The sequence below is a fragment of the Gambusia affinis genome, linkage group LG19, assembly GCF_019740435.1.
Source record: "Gambusia affinis linkage group LG19, SWU_Gaff_1.0, whole genome shotgun sequence".
Lineage (NCBI taxonomy): Eukaryota > Metazoa > Chordata > Actinopteri > Cyprinodontiformes > Poeciliidae > Gambusia > Gambusia affinis.
Window position 1 is genome coordinate 12,415,189 of NC_057886.1, and position 16,325 is coordinate 12,431,513.

The window sequence follows — 16,325 nt, forward strand, 5'->3', positions numbered from 1 at the left end:
ATTGACAACAGTAAACATAACAGTTTTTTCTATAACTGCTGGATTACAGATCCTTACAACGACACATGGTAGTGGCACCATCAGGCTATGGGGAGTTTTTTTTTTATTCTTCAAGCAACAAAAGGTGCAGCAGGTGAGACAGAAAAAAATTATTTGCACATCAATGTCTAATTTATTTTTAAACTGAAAAAGAAAGTGATTTAATTTCAAACACTGAAATTAGGTTTGTTTTTCTCCTTAATCTATATCTTTATAAAATGTGCAATCTAAGAGAGAAAAACCTAGGATGTCCCACCCCCTCGTTAGTACTATACCCATAGGTTTAAAAAGTGTCAGCGTGATGATTCTTGAAGCCATCTACATGGTCTGACATCAGTCTGAATCCAGTTTATCCCATACCTCACTACCAGCTGTGAGATATTTGAGGGTGCTGTTGTGTTTTATTTTATTTTATTTTATTTTATTTTTGCATGTTCAGCACATTTCATGTCATTCCATTGAATGTAAATATTAGAAAGGAATCGATTCAGAGTTAACGGAAAGACTGAGGGAACTCAATACAGGGCAAACAAGTTGTAAAAGACTCAAGAATGGGACAAACATTTGTCTCCAAATAGGACCACACCCTTTTTTATACAGCTAGTGCAAGAAAACAATCATCTGGGATTTGATTTACTCCAGGATTTTCCATTCCTCCATTTTCAGCCAGCTTGATGTGGATTTACTGTCTTTTTTGAGTCATTGTTGTGAGGCAGGGTTTAGTTCTGCTTTAGATTTTTTAGCTATATAGTTGTTTTACTGACTTTCTGACATTTTCCTTAAGTGCAACATAATATAATGGTTTTGCATGGTGGAGATCCCCAAACCATGAACAAGGGACTTTATTCCAGAAGTGGTATTTGTCTATGATCTTTCTGGTCTTTATGTCTTCAGAGAGCAAAGGTTTCCTCTTTACACACCTGTCATGAAAGTTAAACTTATGCAGTCTGTTTTTGATTACACAGACAATTTCTTAGAAGGAATAGCTAACCTGATGCAGCTTTTGCAATAAAATTTAAGTCCTTTTAGAGAATCCTTTCAGCATCTTGCAGTCTAATGAAATTGCAGGGATGACCTGAGCTGTGTGTGTTGGCAGTTGTTTTGAGACTTCTTTTCTTACAGACAATTTTTTTCCAGTAAAATGTCTGATTTCAAATTATTTTAATATCTCTTTATAGCCTTTTCACACTTAAAAACTGTGAAAATCCTCTTTCTGGGCCTCAGTTTTTTGAAGTTTACTCTTTCTTGAACAGTCAGGAGTACACTAGTGTCAATTCCCTACATTCAAATGTCTGGGTTTTAAATAAACCTCCTTCAAAATGCATAGTAACAGTATTGTGATCCTGTTGATGGAAAGCATTTGTGTGTGTGTTTTTTTTTAGTAATTTTAATGGTAAATAAATGTGCGGGCATAATAATTTAATCTTCAGAGATTGCATTTAAAAACATTTTACAAAAAGTTCAAAAAGGATTTTCCTGCATTTTTGCATTGTTTCATATATTACTTAAATTTCTCAAATGTCTGTTTTGATAGACTACAAATTGCAATTAGTTCAAGAACAGTGATTTTGCACTAATATTTTATTAAAATCCTATTAAAATGTTGGGATTTGTTGAACAGAAATCATTCTAATAATGCTTTTAAGATATGAATTAAATGTAGCGAGGATAAAGCAGCGGAACATATTGTGTTCAAGTGCTTAAGATCTCATTGTGAGTTCAGGGTTAAGCTGCGTTGATAAATGGGCCAGGAAGTGATGCAGCTGACAGCGGGGAGCTGGACTTTGCTTTTGTTTTATTGCTGGGCAGCTCACACACCCAGCGATCACTCTGCTTGTTCGGGTCCACAGTTTCTCATCTGACACAAGTGAAGAGCAGAAAGAGGAGAAATACCAGGATTTTAAAACATTTTTAAAGATGTCTCGGTACCACAAGGCAGCGGTTGATGGCAACGTGGACCTGTTGAAGGAGGCCACAAGGAAGCACCTGAACACGGCTGATGACGATGGCATGACTCCCACCCTGCTGGCTGCTTTTCACGGACACGTCGATGCTCTTCAACTCATATGCAGCAGAGAGTAAGCATAATTAAACTTCTCTGTTTCACACACCTTTGTCGGACAAAGTCCTTGTCATGAGTTTAGATGTTTGAAATTCACAATTTCACACTCACAATTTAAACTCAAGAAATTTCAGTTTTCATTAAAGCTTGAAATGGCTTCTAAAGATCAAAGATTACCTAACAGAAAGCAGATTCTACTAAAATATAAACTTTTGATGGATTATTTTGGCTATTGTTATTCACTACAGTGTCATGACGAAAACCCTAATTTTATACACTGGACTCCTCTCTCATCAGCTGACCTAAAAGTTTAGTCATCCAAATCCATCCTGTAAAACAATAAAGCTCTTTATCTTTGCGTGCCCACCACCCCATCCCACTGTCAGGACAACAAAAGATGAACAAAGACAGTCAGAGTTGATGTGTTTGAGATATTTGCCTGGAAGTAACCTGCTTATAATAGAGCATGTGGTCAAAAACATTTTCATAATTACAGCCAGAACTGAAATTTATGATAAAAAAAAAGAGCCAGTAAAATGTATCAATCAAGTCAAGATAAATGAGACAAAAGTAGAAAAGAATTAAAATTTCTAATAGCTCATTGATTATCTTCAACCTTACTGAGTTTTTAGAATATTGGTATTTTTACTAACATATAACTTAACATTTTTAAATTTCTGATTGTATTCTTGGCAAGAAAGGTGGGATCACAAAGTGACAAGGCCTTACAGAATGTAGAAACAGAGATATGAGCAGGTTATGTATTGTTTTATGGAAACAGACTCTAACCAGCAGCACATTTATAGCTCTGGTTGTAATAAAACTTTATTGGCTGACAAGGTACACACTGAAAGTTGCCATAGCTTTTACAGAGAAACATTTAAACTTGTCATATTCAGTCATGTAAAACTGTAAGAAACATTTTTAAGAAATATCAATATACCCTGAAACTTGTTCTCCACATTTATTGTATGTGATCACCTCAAAAAATAGTTATGAACAAACATTATGACCATAAATGTGAAAGTACTACTTGTCTTGGTATTTCTTAATATTTTATTTGTAAAAAACAAAAGGGAATTTCCAATATTTTGAGTTCAAAAGGAGCACTAAGTTTATATACTTTAATATTCAATTTCTTTTAATATGGATGACTATCCAACTGCACTGTGGTTCATACGTCACTTTTTTGTGACATATGAACCACAAGTTTTAATGTATATTTGGGGTCACCCTATGTGAAAGACCAAAACGAACAAAAACAAAATAGTGAAAAGTTATAAAGTGGAGGAACGAGAATAAATTGTTTTATCTGTTTTAGCACAGAAATCTGAATAGTGTGTCATAGATTTTTAGTCTTCCCCCTTTACACTGACACATCTAGATACAATCCAGTGCGAATAAATGCTTCTATTAGTAACATAATTACTGTAGTGTAAATACAGTGTGTATTTTAAAACCTAAAGTCTTAAATCGCTGCAAAATGTACCTTTAGTTTTACTCAAATTCTATTTTAAGTTTTCTGCTTGTAGGAAAATGTAATAAAATGATGAGTTGTTTTCCTTTCACATCACAATTATGCCCTAATGTGTATTGCTCTATCATATACAAGACCATTAAATAAAAGACACAAAGGTTTGATAGCTATAACCTGACATAAAAAGGCTCAAAGGATTTAAATACTCTGTCTGGGTTATCACACTAACATTTTTTTACTGTGCAAACTATGTTCTTCATTCCAGAGCATTTACTGCTAAAACAGCACATTCTAACTTTGGGTGTAACCTCATGATGTAGGCAATAAGGGTATCTGATTCATGGTACTTATGCTATAAGTACCATAAATCAGCATATTAGCAATATTAATTACCCTAAGTCACTGTTAATCTACCAATTGAACTAATATTTTTCTTGTTTTGCTTTATCAAGCAAACTGCTTTCAGGTTTAGGAAATTTTCAGCAATTTAAACCACAAATTCAGATTTAATTTCCCCCTCTCTTTGTGTTTCACAGAGGAGATCCCAACAAGAGTGACATCTGGGGAAATACGCCGCTACACCACGCATCTGCTAACGGCCACATGCACATCATCAGCTTTTTGGTGAACTTCGGAGCCAATCTTTTTGCCCTGGACAATGATTTCCACACACCTATGGATGTTGCTGCGTCTCGAGGCCACATGGACTGTGTGCGATTTCTGGATGACGCCGCCTCACAACAAACCAACCAAAACCCTAAAAAGGTTGCCAACGTCAAGAAGGAAGCCCAGAAAGAGGCAGAGAGACGAGTGAAACTCTACGAGAAGGTGAAGAAAAAGCACCAAAGCAAGATGGATAGAATGAGCCGCGGAGGAAGCGTGAATGGGTCGGTTTCTGAGGCGAGCATGGGATCAGGTTTCTCAGATGGTGGCACTATGAGGAGTGAGCAATTCTCCAAGATTATTGCTGCAGACAAATCAGGCTCTGTTACAGCTAGAGTTAAAGGCACTCTCCAGAAGATGGGAAAGAAAGAGAAGGGTACACTGCAGAAATCAGGAGGAGGTGGGAATGTTATCTTCCGTAAGCAGGAGAATGAATCCTCTGACAAACCAGAGTTTCTGGATGTCTTTGAAGAACAAGATGAGAGTGATGTCGTCAGCGGAGAGATGGAGGGATACGAAGATGATGACTCCAGAGACGAGCCAAGCGAAGTCAAACAATCCATTTTTAACCGACCTGGCTTTGGCGGCCTGATTTTCATGAAGAAGATGAACATGGAGACAGAAGATGTTGTTCCCACAGGGAATAATGAAAGTCTTGGCTACCTCGTTGAGAACCAGTTGTTTGAGGCAGATGAGGATGCAGATGGCTTTGAGGAGGCTGGTGATGGTGATGTTCCTTGGGATCAAGAAGATCTTGGACTGGATGATGATGAAGATGAGGAAACCTCTCCTTTGGAGGTCTTCTTGTCTAGCATCTCCTTGCCAGAATTTGCCCCCGCTTTCAAAAGAGAGCACTTGGACTTGGAGGCACTCATTCTTTGCTCTGATGATGACCTGAAAGGCATCCGCATCCAGTTGGGACCCAGGAAGAAGATCTTGGAAGCTGTTGCTCGCAGAACAAAGGCAATGGAAAACGCTGGCGCCATAAAGGACAGCAACTTGTGATCTACATTTCCATCATATTAAAATTGTGTTGTTGCAGATTAAAATGAAACTGAACATTTTGTAGAGTTTGATTTTCTGCATTGTACTGAAGATGATTCTTTAAACTCTTCCCATAAACACATTTTATTTTGAAAGCTATGAAGCATAGTGTACAGTCTACATTTATACATAACAACCATTGTGAATCCTAGTTAAATTTTCTACAGACAAAAATTTAATTTGATGAGTCACAATTAATTATATTAATGTTGATTTAGCAGGACATTGCAGATACATAGATGAGATGTACTAATTCAGAATTTCCAGGTATTTAACTTAAATGTTTGAGGTGCACTCAAACTCAAATTATTTGACTATTTTGATCATTTTATCAATAAACTACATGTATATTCAAACAATATGTTTCATTGTTATATTTAAACCTTGGCCACAGAAGGACAGAAGATTAAGCTTTACTGGTTAAATGGACCTGGGCCCAAACCGAGCCGGTTGAAATGCAAGAGCATCATACATTTTGAAGGTTTGATTTCAAATTTAGTAATTGTAGATATGTTTTTTGTCTGTGTGATAAAATAGGCATAAAATATGTATTTGATTCAAACTCTGGATAACAAACAACAACTTATCAACACAAAATAAGGCCTGAGTAAATCAACAACTTCTTCAATACAATTTTTTTTCTTGGTCCTACAAAATAAAATGTAAATACCACTACAAAGCATTCTTCAAACATTTAAACAGATATTGAATTAAAATACAAGTTAAAAATGGAGGAAAAAGCTGAATGCCCAAACTGAATAAAAAAATTATTTCAAGAAATTATCAGCATGTGCGTGTGCACACAATGCAAGCAAGTTATTTCACTGTTTTAGTTTTTAAACCCATTTTTTGTTCCTTGTTACAGATTTATTTGTTGTTTGTGGTTATTGTACAGCAGCCAATCTTACTGTCTCTTGATAATTGTCACAGTAGATAAAGCTTTGAAATTATTTATTTAAGCCATCATTGTATGTACACCTCTACACCTTTGAGCCTCTGTACACACAGTAAATATTAAAAAGTTGCATTTTATGTACTGCAATGCCCCGACTATTTTTGGTAGCTTTTACTAAGAGCCGCGGATCAGTGGATAGTGCGCCTATCCACTGATCCGGAGGCTGCAGAACCCTACAATAAACGAATAGCTAATTATGAGCCGTAAGCATCTATTCTTCCAAAAGATACTTTGAACCAGGGAGCCGAGCTCAAAGAGCTAAAGACATTTTACCAAAACACTGGGTATATTTTAAAGAGATAACGCCAAACAGGAAGTACTTCAAGGTGAATCGTCTTGACTAAGCAAAGGCCTCTTAAAATATGATTGGTGGTTAGTTTCTGACGACCTCAGTGATTGGTCATCACGGTCACGGGGATGTAACCTCAGCTGATCCAATCACCAAGCAGCTTGGAGTTTATAGTGGAGATGGGCGAGGCTTCAGTTGAGAGGCGTAGCTTCCAGGATATTTTCATACAGGATCTCAAGTTACTGCGACCCACAGTCTAGTCTCCAGTTGGAATTCGTTCCCTGTTCAATGTTGATGTATTTAAGGTACCCTTGTTGTGTCTGGGCTCCTCAAACCGAAGATGTTCCTGCCCGACATGGTGTATTTTTCTATTGTAATGTATTTTGGAGATAACCAGTCTAAAGATGGTAAACTTCTGTGGGATCTATTAAATTGTGAATGTTTTTAAAGCTTGCCTGTGGGAGAAAATAATAACCTGTGAGCAGTCTTTTGAAATTGAAATTTGTACTTTAAAATGATTGTCTTTTCGACCTGTGATGTGTAGAATATATTTTTGTAATGTTGTGAGTCCTTCATGTTGGTGAATCTATGTAGAGTTCATTTACAGTGAATAAATAGTTTTATGATAAATTGGTGGGTTTTATATTTGACTTGGAATTATTACCTCTTAAAGTTTATGGACTTTAAGCAAACTGAAAAAAAACTACAACTTAAATTATCTTCTTCCAATATATAATATTACCCAGAAAATAATTTAAATTATAACTTGCAATTGGTTGCTCTGGATTTGATTCAAGTGTGGGAGTAAATGGGGTCTAATGCAAAAACCCAACTTGGCTTTCAGATTTATATTTGTAGGAAAATGTTGAAAATCACACAGCATGCTCCTTTTACTTAACAATTAGCACTTTTTATCATCATATTAACTGAAGCTGTTTGTTATAATGAAACAGTATGTGGAAAAGTTGAGGAGGTGTGAGTTTACATAGTTTCTTGGAGGAGGCAAGAATGCTTCTCATGCAAAGTTGCCCTTTCCCAAACAACTTAACCAGCAATACGTTACAGTCTGAGATGGTGGAATCAAGATTTTTTATAGGCAAGTGACAAAACTCTACTTTCTAATTAGACGTCTACATTTTGAAAACTTTATTAAAACAAATTAAAGCGTGCTTGTGACATTTGGATGTTCTCAGAAATCATTAAGGGATAACCATAAATCATTTTTGGTCACTTTTTCCTCATTTACCATATCAAAAACGCAAAAATATTTGTCTTGGAGAACTACCTTTTTCATTATTTCTTTAGTAAATTAGAAATAAATTGTGCCTCTAGAAGTCGCTGTTCCTTCTGCACATCTTGACTTCTCTAAAACAGGAATGTGAGATTACAGCTGGTTTAAATAAAAGTAAATACAGCAAAGCGCTTGTCAGTTCTCCGTATCCAGAAACACAAATCAGTCAGGCTTTCAGTGTGTAGACTGTATGCAAAAATATATTTGACTGCAAAAAACGACTTTAACAATATTTTCAACAAAACATTTGGTTTTTTTTATTTGTATTTCCTGTGATGTCACATATGCACCATGCAGCCACATATCATAAGCATGTTACTTCTGGCTCGTAGAGAAGTCTTTAAAAAAAATTCATTAAAAAATATATAAAGAAACTGGCATTTTACTTTGAAAAACGGAGGGGGTCAGAGGGCGCAGTGCATTGTGGGTTAGTCCGCCGCCATATGTGTCTTTCTGCCGGCTGAAGGAGAGAGCTGGGAGTCATGAAAGGAGTCCGTTCATTGAATAATTTCTCGGTCAGTTGTGTGTCTTTTATTCTATGAACAACATAATAATTCAGTTTTACATGCATTTCGTTCTTTTTCTCAACCTGCCTATGAGCTGACACAACATTTAGCTGCCCTCTGTTAGCACGTTGGCTAATTAGCATGCCTAATGTTTAGAAAAACCAGGATATACTTGGTTTCTGTAACTAGATAATTTGAACACAAGTTCATTCACAAAGTACGAGTGGTTGCTCATAAAATCCATAACAAATCCCGTAAAGTATATTTAGAAAACGGACAGAGGGAGTACAACTTGGTTTTGTTTCTTTCGCTCAGCTGGATGCAACCTGAAGGTCATCTCTGAGCTGGTTTCCCTGTCAAAGATTATCAGAGTGAAATATTCAAATTACAATATTTTGACGTCAACCAAGTGATATCCTGACAGTTATCTTAGGTTATGTTTACAGAAGAGATGTTGTTATTGTCCAGAAAAGGCTGTGAGGTATTTTCAGGTGACGAACATTCAGTATTACCACCTGCTATGGCTTCAATGTAAAAACAGATCTGTGGATTTTACGCTTTTTGACACGGACAGGTGAATTTATTGCTTTAGAAATCATCAAATATTAATTTAGGTTAATTTATCTATCAAATCATATGTTAAATAATTTGCATGCCTTAAGCTGTCAACTTTAAACATCAATTTTATATTTGACTTTAAGAAATAGGCCAAAACAAGCTAGTTCATAATTATGATGTGGAGGGACAATTATGGTTTTTACATTTTTTAAAAATAAATAAAAGTCTAAAAAAAGAGTGGTGTGCATTTGTATTCTGTCCCCTTGTGTCAAGCTTTTGCATTATCATTTTTCACTGTAGTTTCAGTCCTTTGGGACAAGACTCGACCAGTCTACTCAACCAGATTGAGTGGAAGTGTGCAAGCTTAGCCACAGATTTTCAATTGGATTAAGATTTTGGCTTTGCCTTTGGAAGGAGAGATTTAATGCTTGAAATATTACAGCTAACGAAAGGTTGCATACCGGCACTCTTATAGTTTTAATATTGCTATGACTATAATAAGCCTTTAGAAAAGTCACAACATATTTTAATTAGCTACATTTTGGGTTTTCATTAGCTGTTAAAAATAAAAACTTTTACTAGTGACATTAAATGTATTTAATTTATGGATTGAGAATTGATCACATATTTAGGGTTCTCTGTTCATATTTCTCACAGAAACGTTGCTACGCCTCTGCCAGGCAGGGCCAGACTCTAACTGAACCCTTTTCAAATGTGAAACCTGTCCAAGCTGCACCTTTTTCTCCTCAAGATGTGCAAGTATGTGCTGCTCTCTTAAATGTTTGAGTATTTTTATGTGTTTTAGTGGGAAGTGACATTGGAAATTAGCAATTGATTATAGGCTCCCAATAAAAAAAATTTCTGCTTCCTCAGGTGTCGAAACTCCCAAATGGGCTGGTGATAGCGTCGGTGGAAAACTACTCCCCTTTGTCAAGTGTCGGGGTGTTTATAAGAGCCGGAAGTCGCCATGAGAATTTGGAGAACCTGGGAGTCTCTCATGTGCTTCGACTTGCTGCTAACCTGGTAATACATAAAAGAGTTAGTGAGTGGTACTCCAAACATATGGTTAGGTCTATTGTTTAATCCGAAGCAAATTATTTAGTCCAAATTAATCCATTCTCTTATAGAGTAGGTATAGGTGCAGCACCGCTTTTATATTTTCACAGGTCATTGTAGTTTTATCAGCATCTCATTGAAGCTGAAAGTGTCCTTTTTTTGGGTAGACCACAAAGGGAGCATCTGCTTTCAAGATCTGTCGCAGCTTGGAGGCTCTAGGAGGAAGCCTGAGGTGAACATAGTCTCTCTACATGCAGTTTCTTTTCTTATTAAAACAAAGCGTGACAATTTGACTCAACTGTGCTCTCATTTGTTTACGCCCAGTGTGAAAGGGTCGAGAGAAAATATGATCTACTCTGCAGACTGCCTGAGAGATGACCTGTATGTTGCTTTGCTTCTGTTTTTTTTTTTTTTTACATACTATGCGCAGTTTACTAAAATGTTCTCTAAACTTCAGTTATTGATTTGTGTTTGACGCGTATCTTAGAGGTTCGTTGCTGGACCTTCTGGGCAACGTGACTACAGCTCAGGAGTTTCGGCCGTGGGAGGTGGACGAGCTGACATCCAGGGTGAAGATTGACAGGGCTCTGGCTCAGCAGTGTCCACAGATAAGTGCGTATCAATCATCCAACTCCTACAAGTTCTACTGTATCCTGTTGGCATTTAGGAGTTTATTTTTCGTTTAATCAAACCTAGCAGTATGCCATTTCCCATTTTGCCACAACCACATAATTGAGAAGTTGAAGGAAACATTTTGGAAGTCTTTTGGGACATGCCTCTACCAGCTTTACCCATCAAGGGTCATTCCAATTCGTCTTCCTAAAAAGCTCAATCAGATTGGATGCAGTTGTCAGGTTTTTCCATAGATGCAGGTATGATCTTTGACTAGGTCATTCTAACATGTCCTGCTGGGAACTGACCCACTGCCACAGTCTCAAATCTATGGCAGCCTCAAACAGCTTTTCAGCCGGGATTGCCTTGCATTTAGCTCCATTCAAATTGCCCGTCAGCATGATGCTGCCACCACCATGTTTTACCACGGTGGTTATAATCCAGATGTTCTCTGTGTTGAGACAACCATGTAACAGGAATTATTACACCCTTCTTTCAGCAACGGCTTTCTCCCCCAGAGTTGCTTGAGAGAGGATATCCTATCCTCTTTTGCTAAAAGTTGCTTCTCTGTTTTCTTTTAAAGGTATAATTGAGAAGTTGCATGAAGCAGCATATAAGAATGCCTTGTCCAACTCTCTGTACTGCCCTGACTTCATGGTTGGTCGTATCTCCTCTGAACAGGTTTGGATCTGTTTGATTTTGTTTAAACTAAATTGTGATTTACACCATTCTGTGCCACTCTGTAAGCAAATGACTGATATGAATGTCTGTGCCTGGTGAAACTGTGAAAAAGCAGTGCTTGGTAGTTGATGTGTAGCTCTCACACACTTTTCCTGCCCTTTCTCCCCCCCTGTAGCTCCACTCCTTTGTTAAGGATAATTTCACCACTGGCAGAATGGCCCTTGTAGGAGTAGGTAAGTGTTGTCTTGTCTGCACTGCTTTATTCACCTCACTCTACTCTAGCTTCCTAACAAGTTTTCAACTTTATGTGCGTTTGACTTATTTAGTTTCAGTCTAAGAATGCACAAAGGTATTATAGAGTCTAAATCTGGACATCTGTCTAATTCATGTGTCCAGGTGTCAATCACTCTGTCCTGAAGCAGGTGGGTGAGGGTCTTCTGAGCACTCGCAGTGGAGCCGGAGCACCTGTTGATAAAGCAGCTTACCGTGGAGGTAAAAGCTTCTATAAAGCAGGAAAGAAAAAGATATATATTTACTGCAGTTTTCTTTAATGAATCTCTAATTTGTCAGATATTCAGATTTTCCTTTTTTGAGTGGAAGCATACAGCTTTAACTACTAATTAATTAACTGACTGCATGAATTAGAATTTATTGAGACTTTTCTCCAATCCATAGAGGACCAGATTTAAACATATAGATGCATCACCCCTAATGTTTGGTTTAATGTCCCAAAGCAAGTTGGAGAGAAAATTCATGTTTGGTTTTTTTTGTATAGTGGGGAGGTGGGCCACAAAATATTATTACTTCCTATCAGAGGAAGCAAGTTGGTAAAATTTAAAAATGTATTTGAAATTAAAACTTGCGAGGGTTATTAATCATTTTAGGATTTTTAGCATGTGCATGTATAATTTTGATCCATGAGAGAAAATCCATGATTACGCCTCGCTTTGGTTCTTGAAATTAATTGGTTGCGAAATCATTTCATCCTGGAAAAAGACAGCTTTAGCTTTAAATACTTCTTTCCCAGCACAAAGTATTGTGAAATTCATACCGATCATGAGCGCATGTGAGTGTCTGACTGGAACTGTAATTATTTTCCCCTACACTCGAAAACACAGAAGTGCTGAAAATTCCAAGATAAGCACTTCACTTATTTTCAGTTTCTACAAGTTCCTAAGAATCTTGGGGAGAGGGGAAAAAATATATTTAGCTCTATTTTTGGAAAATAGTTTTTTATTCTTGTAATATGCATGTACTTATAACTATTAAACTCTTAACTCTTTACATTTGTGTGGAGATCTCACAAACAGGTTATGTCCCTTGTTTAGATGGTAGATTATATGAATATGGAAATCCTTAATCTGTGTGTTACAAGCCAATTTTTGCTAAGCATTTAATGTTTACCTTTGTTTCACTGTATATGTTAATTGGATTTAATTGGTCCGGACATAATTGGATTGATTTCTTTTTTTTAGTGAGTTGAATTGGTTTGTTGTGAATTGCTGCTATATAAACTAATTATTTTAAATAAATTTATATTTATTAGCAGCTGTGCCATAACTTCTAAGCCAGATCTGAGATGAAAACTGGCCAATTTCAGCCTCCAGCTCAGCAGTTGGCGCCAATATGCAACAAATGTTCTCTTCTAAGTTGCATTTACAGTTACATTCTGTGTGAAGGTGAACTGCGCGTGCAGAATGGAGATGACCTAGTCCACGCGCTGGTCGTTAGCGAGGGTGGTGTAACGGGCACAGCCGAAGCCAATGCCTTCAGCGTCCTGCAAAGAATCCTGGGAGCCAGCCCTCATGTGAAGCGGGGCTCCAGCATCACCAGTAAACTGAGCCAGGGAGTTGCCAAAGCTACCGCTCAGCCATTTGATGTAAGCTGAAGAACAGTGATACTGTGCTGGCATCCTGTGAAACTGAACAACGCTCCTTTGTTTTCTGAGAAGTGTATGGTCAGCAGTTTTGTTTTGTTTTTTCATACAGCATGCTTTCTAATGATTGTGCCCTCTGGTTGTCTTCAGGCCACTGCTTTCAATGCCTCATACTCTGACTCTGGACTGTTTGGTGTCTATACCATTGCACAAGCTAACTCTGCCAGAGAGGTAAACAGCTAATTTCATCTCAGATAATCACAAAAGGCCAGGATGTCATTTGAACATACCCGATCATTGATGATTTTTTTTTTTTTTATTCAGGTAATCAGAGCTGCCGTTGCTCAGGTGAGAGGTGTTGCAGAGGGAAACGTAACAGAGGCAGACATCATCAGGGCAAAGTGAGCTTACTCAGAAAATGGAGTAATCATTCAGATGCAGACTTTGCAGCTGTTTTTAACCGTGTCTTTGTCTGCTGGAGCACAGAGACCAGGCGAAAGCAGAGTATTTGATGTCCATAGAGAGCTCTGAGGGCCTGCTGGAGGAGATCGGGGCTCAGGCTCTAAACACTGCAGCCTACCAGGCTCCTGAATCCGTCCTCCATGCTATCGATGCCATCACCAAGGCTGACGTAGTTAAGGTAAGAGTTCAGAGGGCAAGGTATCATCATCTGCTTCAGTGTTTCTTCTTCTTTCTTTGTTTTATTCACTTAATATGTCCAACGGAAGGTTGTTTTCAAACCACTGAGAAACAACATTTAGACAAACATTTCATAACTGACGTTTTGTTTATTTGCAACGCCTCCGCTTTCTCATTTGACCTCAGGTTTGTTGTCATGGTAACAGCACTGTAATGTGCTCCTCTTCTGAAAAGGCAGCTCATGTCCTTACCTTTTATCATCAGCTCTTAAATTTCTCTTCTTGAATTCTCTGTTTTGAAAAAGAAAAGAATATGTTTGTGGGAGACAATATTTGGTTAAATTTAACAAGTTTTTCCTGCCTTTTTTTTTTTTTTAACAACGTGCGTCAGGAGATGTGTTATATTTAGCTTATTCAAATAGACTATTGAAAGCCTGATTTCTTAACCAACTTCACAAGTAGTACATGCTTAATATCTTTTTAAGATGGTTCAAAATGATCATGAAATATATCAATTAAATCATATCCCTAATAGTTCTTTCTTATCTTTGTAGGTTGCCAGAAAATTTGCTGACGGCAAGAAGACCATGGCAGCAAGTGGACATCTTGTTAACACACCATTTGTAGATGAATTATGAAAAAGAAAATCATGTAGAGACCATTTATGTCGCCAGTGTTGGTGCACTGGCATAAATAAGAGAAAACAAAGCGAGTTGCAGAATCATATTCTATCAGAATCACATTTTATCTGTTTTTCAATGAAAATTAAAGTACAGGCTATAAAACAGCTGTTTGTTGGATACATTCTGCATCTCGATCTGAAATTGATCATATTCTTATGTGATGAAAGTCTGATGGATAAGACAGCTACTCTTCTTTAAATAAAAATATTCCATGCCAGGTTCTCACAGGACATCAACACTATGAAGACATGGGAATTGGAAGCATTTTTGCTTTTTTTCAGCACAAACTTTCATCATGAAAATGTACTGTTTTGATCCTCGGCCAGTGGAGGGACCCAAAAGCAAGCACAAGGATCAGCTCAGGTGTGAGAATGAGGGACGGTTAATCCAAATTTGTGCACCACGTTTGGTTGTTCTTTCTTCAGGTTTTACACCAATCATGTGGTCTCTGGCATTTATTAGTTCACTGTGTCGTTATTGTCAAAATGTACATAAAGAAAATAAAATTATTATAGATTCATTTTACTTTTGTGTTTTTACTTCTGTTTTTACATTTTTATGGTTGTTTGCTAAAAGTTCTTAAATTTATTCTACATCTAATTTTCTGTTCTGGAAAACATGAAATGAAGTACAATAAAATGAAAAAAACATATTTTTATAAGATAGCTTAGAAAACCAAGGCAGCTAAAAGCCTACAAGTTTTACAAAAATGCTCTACAAAAGTATTCCTAACCCATTCACATACAAACTAACAGAATATTTAATTTGGATGTTATAAGGTATACCAGTTCAAAATAATGGATAGCTGTAGTGTGGAAGGAAAATATGATTTTCTTTCACAAAAACATCTAAATATTAAGGAGTGAGTGTGTTTTTAGCTTCTCTGCTACCCCTAAATATAATCTCATAGAACCTTACTGCTGTTATGTGAAGACTTTAGAGGTGTCTTGGAGAACATTGCTGGTTTAAATCCGGGGTAAATTACACAACAATATGCAAAGAGTATTTTTCAATCCACCATCTGAAAATGAAAGGAGAATTGCAAACCACTAAGATGTGGCTGTCCACCTAAGCTAATTGGCTGACTGGATAGAGCATTAATAGGAGTCATGGTCAATAAGCTCTTGATAACTGAAGGAGTTGCATCCACCCCACAAGTGAAAGAAACCATTAAACTGAGATGTGTTAATTGTGCATTCAACAAATAAGGCCTTCATGCACTAGAAATACAAACCTACAAGAATGAAATATTGTTTTTATTTTTGTTGCAGGTCAGGTGGTGGACATGGTAAATGTGTTGGTGCTCTATTCATAAGACTGACACGAAATCTTTAAACATCCAAACACATGTGGAGATGAAAATTAACACATCGCCCTGAGCTATCTATTAAACTAGATGTTTTTCTTCAGGAAAAGGAAAAACACACGAAACAGAAGAAGAAGAAAGAGAGTTGATGAGAAGATGAACTGCGCACAAACAAACCACAATACCCAAAAGAAGAGCACAGAGGCTGCAAAACACAGATTACGACTGTGGTGGCTCATCTTCCAGCATGACAAATACAGAACATGCTCAGCTGCAGTGGTTAGATCAAAGCATACTCATGTGTTATAAGTGCCTAGTCAAAGATCACACCTCAATCCTGTTTAGTCTGTGGCCAATACATATATATTATTTTCCAACATTACCCTTTTTTGCATGAATTACACATCAGTGAGAAGCCTGTTACATCACAGATTCGTCCTATTTGGTTTTTAAGTGTTGCAGCTTAATTTGTGCTGATTCAATAATGTTTTTAAGTCAGGTCTTACTGGTTCCAATTTGAATATCTGGTATCATTATTATTTTGTGTTTTGCACATCACTTACAAAACTACGTTGTTTTGTTTAATTAC

At 37.0% G+C, this 16,325-nt stretch overlaps 2 protein-coding genes across 2 annotated transcripts; both read left to right on the forward strand.

The window, feature by feature from the left end:
• The first annotated feature begins 22 nt into the window (after positions 1 to 22).
• anks4b (ankyrin repeat and sterile alpha motif domain containing 4B) lies at positions 23 to 5,305 on the forward strand. Its single transcript, XM_044099944.1, has 3 exons — positions 23 to 133; positions 1,890 to 2,117; positions 4,115 to 5,305. Exons 1-3 carry the CDS (start codon positions 66 to 68, stop codon positions 5,244 to 5,246), a joined length of 1,428 nt encoding a protein of 475 aa, XP_043955879.1. The 5' UTR covers positions 23 to 65; the 3' UTR covers positions 5,247 to 5,305.
• Positions 5,306 to 8,209: 2,904 nt separating this feature from the next.
• On the forward strand, positions 8,210 to 14,955 carry LOC122821813 (cytochrome b-c1 complex subunit 2, mitochondrial). Its single transcript, XM_044100044.1, has 14 exons — positions 8,210 to 8,335; positions 9,542 to 9,643; positions 9,758 to 9,907; positions 10,108 to 10,172; positions 10,265 to 10,321; positions 10,428 to 10,552; positions 11,136 to 11,233; positions 11,409 to 11,466; positions 11,630 to 11,725; positions 12,913 to 13,112; positions 13,260 to 13,340; positions 13,434 to 13,510; positions 13,596 to 13,749; positions 14,302 to 14,955. Exons 1-14 carry the CDS (start codon positions 8,303 to 8,305, stop codon positions 14,383 to 14,385), a joined length of 1,380 nt encoding a protein of 459 aa, XP_043955979.1. The 5' UTR covers positions 8,210 to 8,302; the 3' UTR covers positions 14,386 to 14,955.
• Positions 14,956 to 16,325: the final 1,370 nt, after the last annotated feature.

Bases quoted from the DNA above. Each gene is read 5' to 3' on its own strand.
- LOC122821813 (XM_044100044.1), top strand. From the start codon at position 8,303: ATGAAAGGAGTCCGTTCATTGAATAATTTCTCG. The intron at 8,336-9,541 runs GTCAGTTGTGTG...TATTTCTCACAG, and splicing joins GTTCATTGAATAATTTCTCG to AAACGTTGCTACGCCTCTGC. The intron at 13,750-14,301 runs GTAAGAGTTCAG...TTATCTTTGTAG, and splicing joins CCAAGGCTGACGTAGTTAAG to GTTGCCAGAAAATTTGCTGA.
- anks4b (XM_044099944.1), top strand. From the start codon at position 66: ATGGTAGTGGCACCATCAGGCTATGGGGAGTTTTTTTTTTATTCTTCA. The intron at 134-1,889 runs GTGAGACAGAAA...TCGGGTCCACAG, and splicing joins AGCAACAAAAGGTGCAGCAG to TTTCTCATCTGACACAAGTG. The intron at 2,118-4,114 runs GTAAGCATAATT...TGTGTTTCACAG, and splicing joins CAACTCATATGCAGCAGAGA to AGGAGATCCCAACAAGAGTG.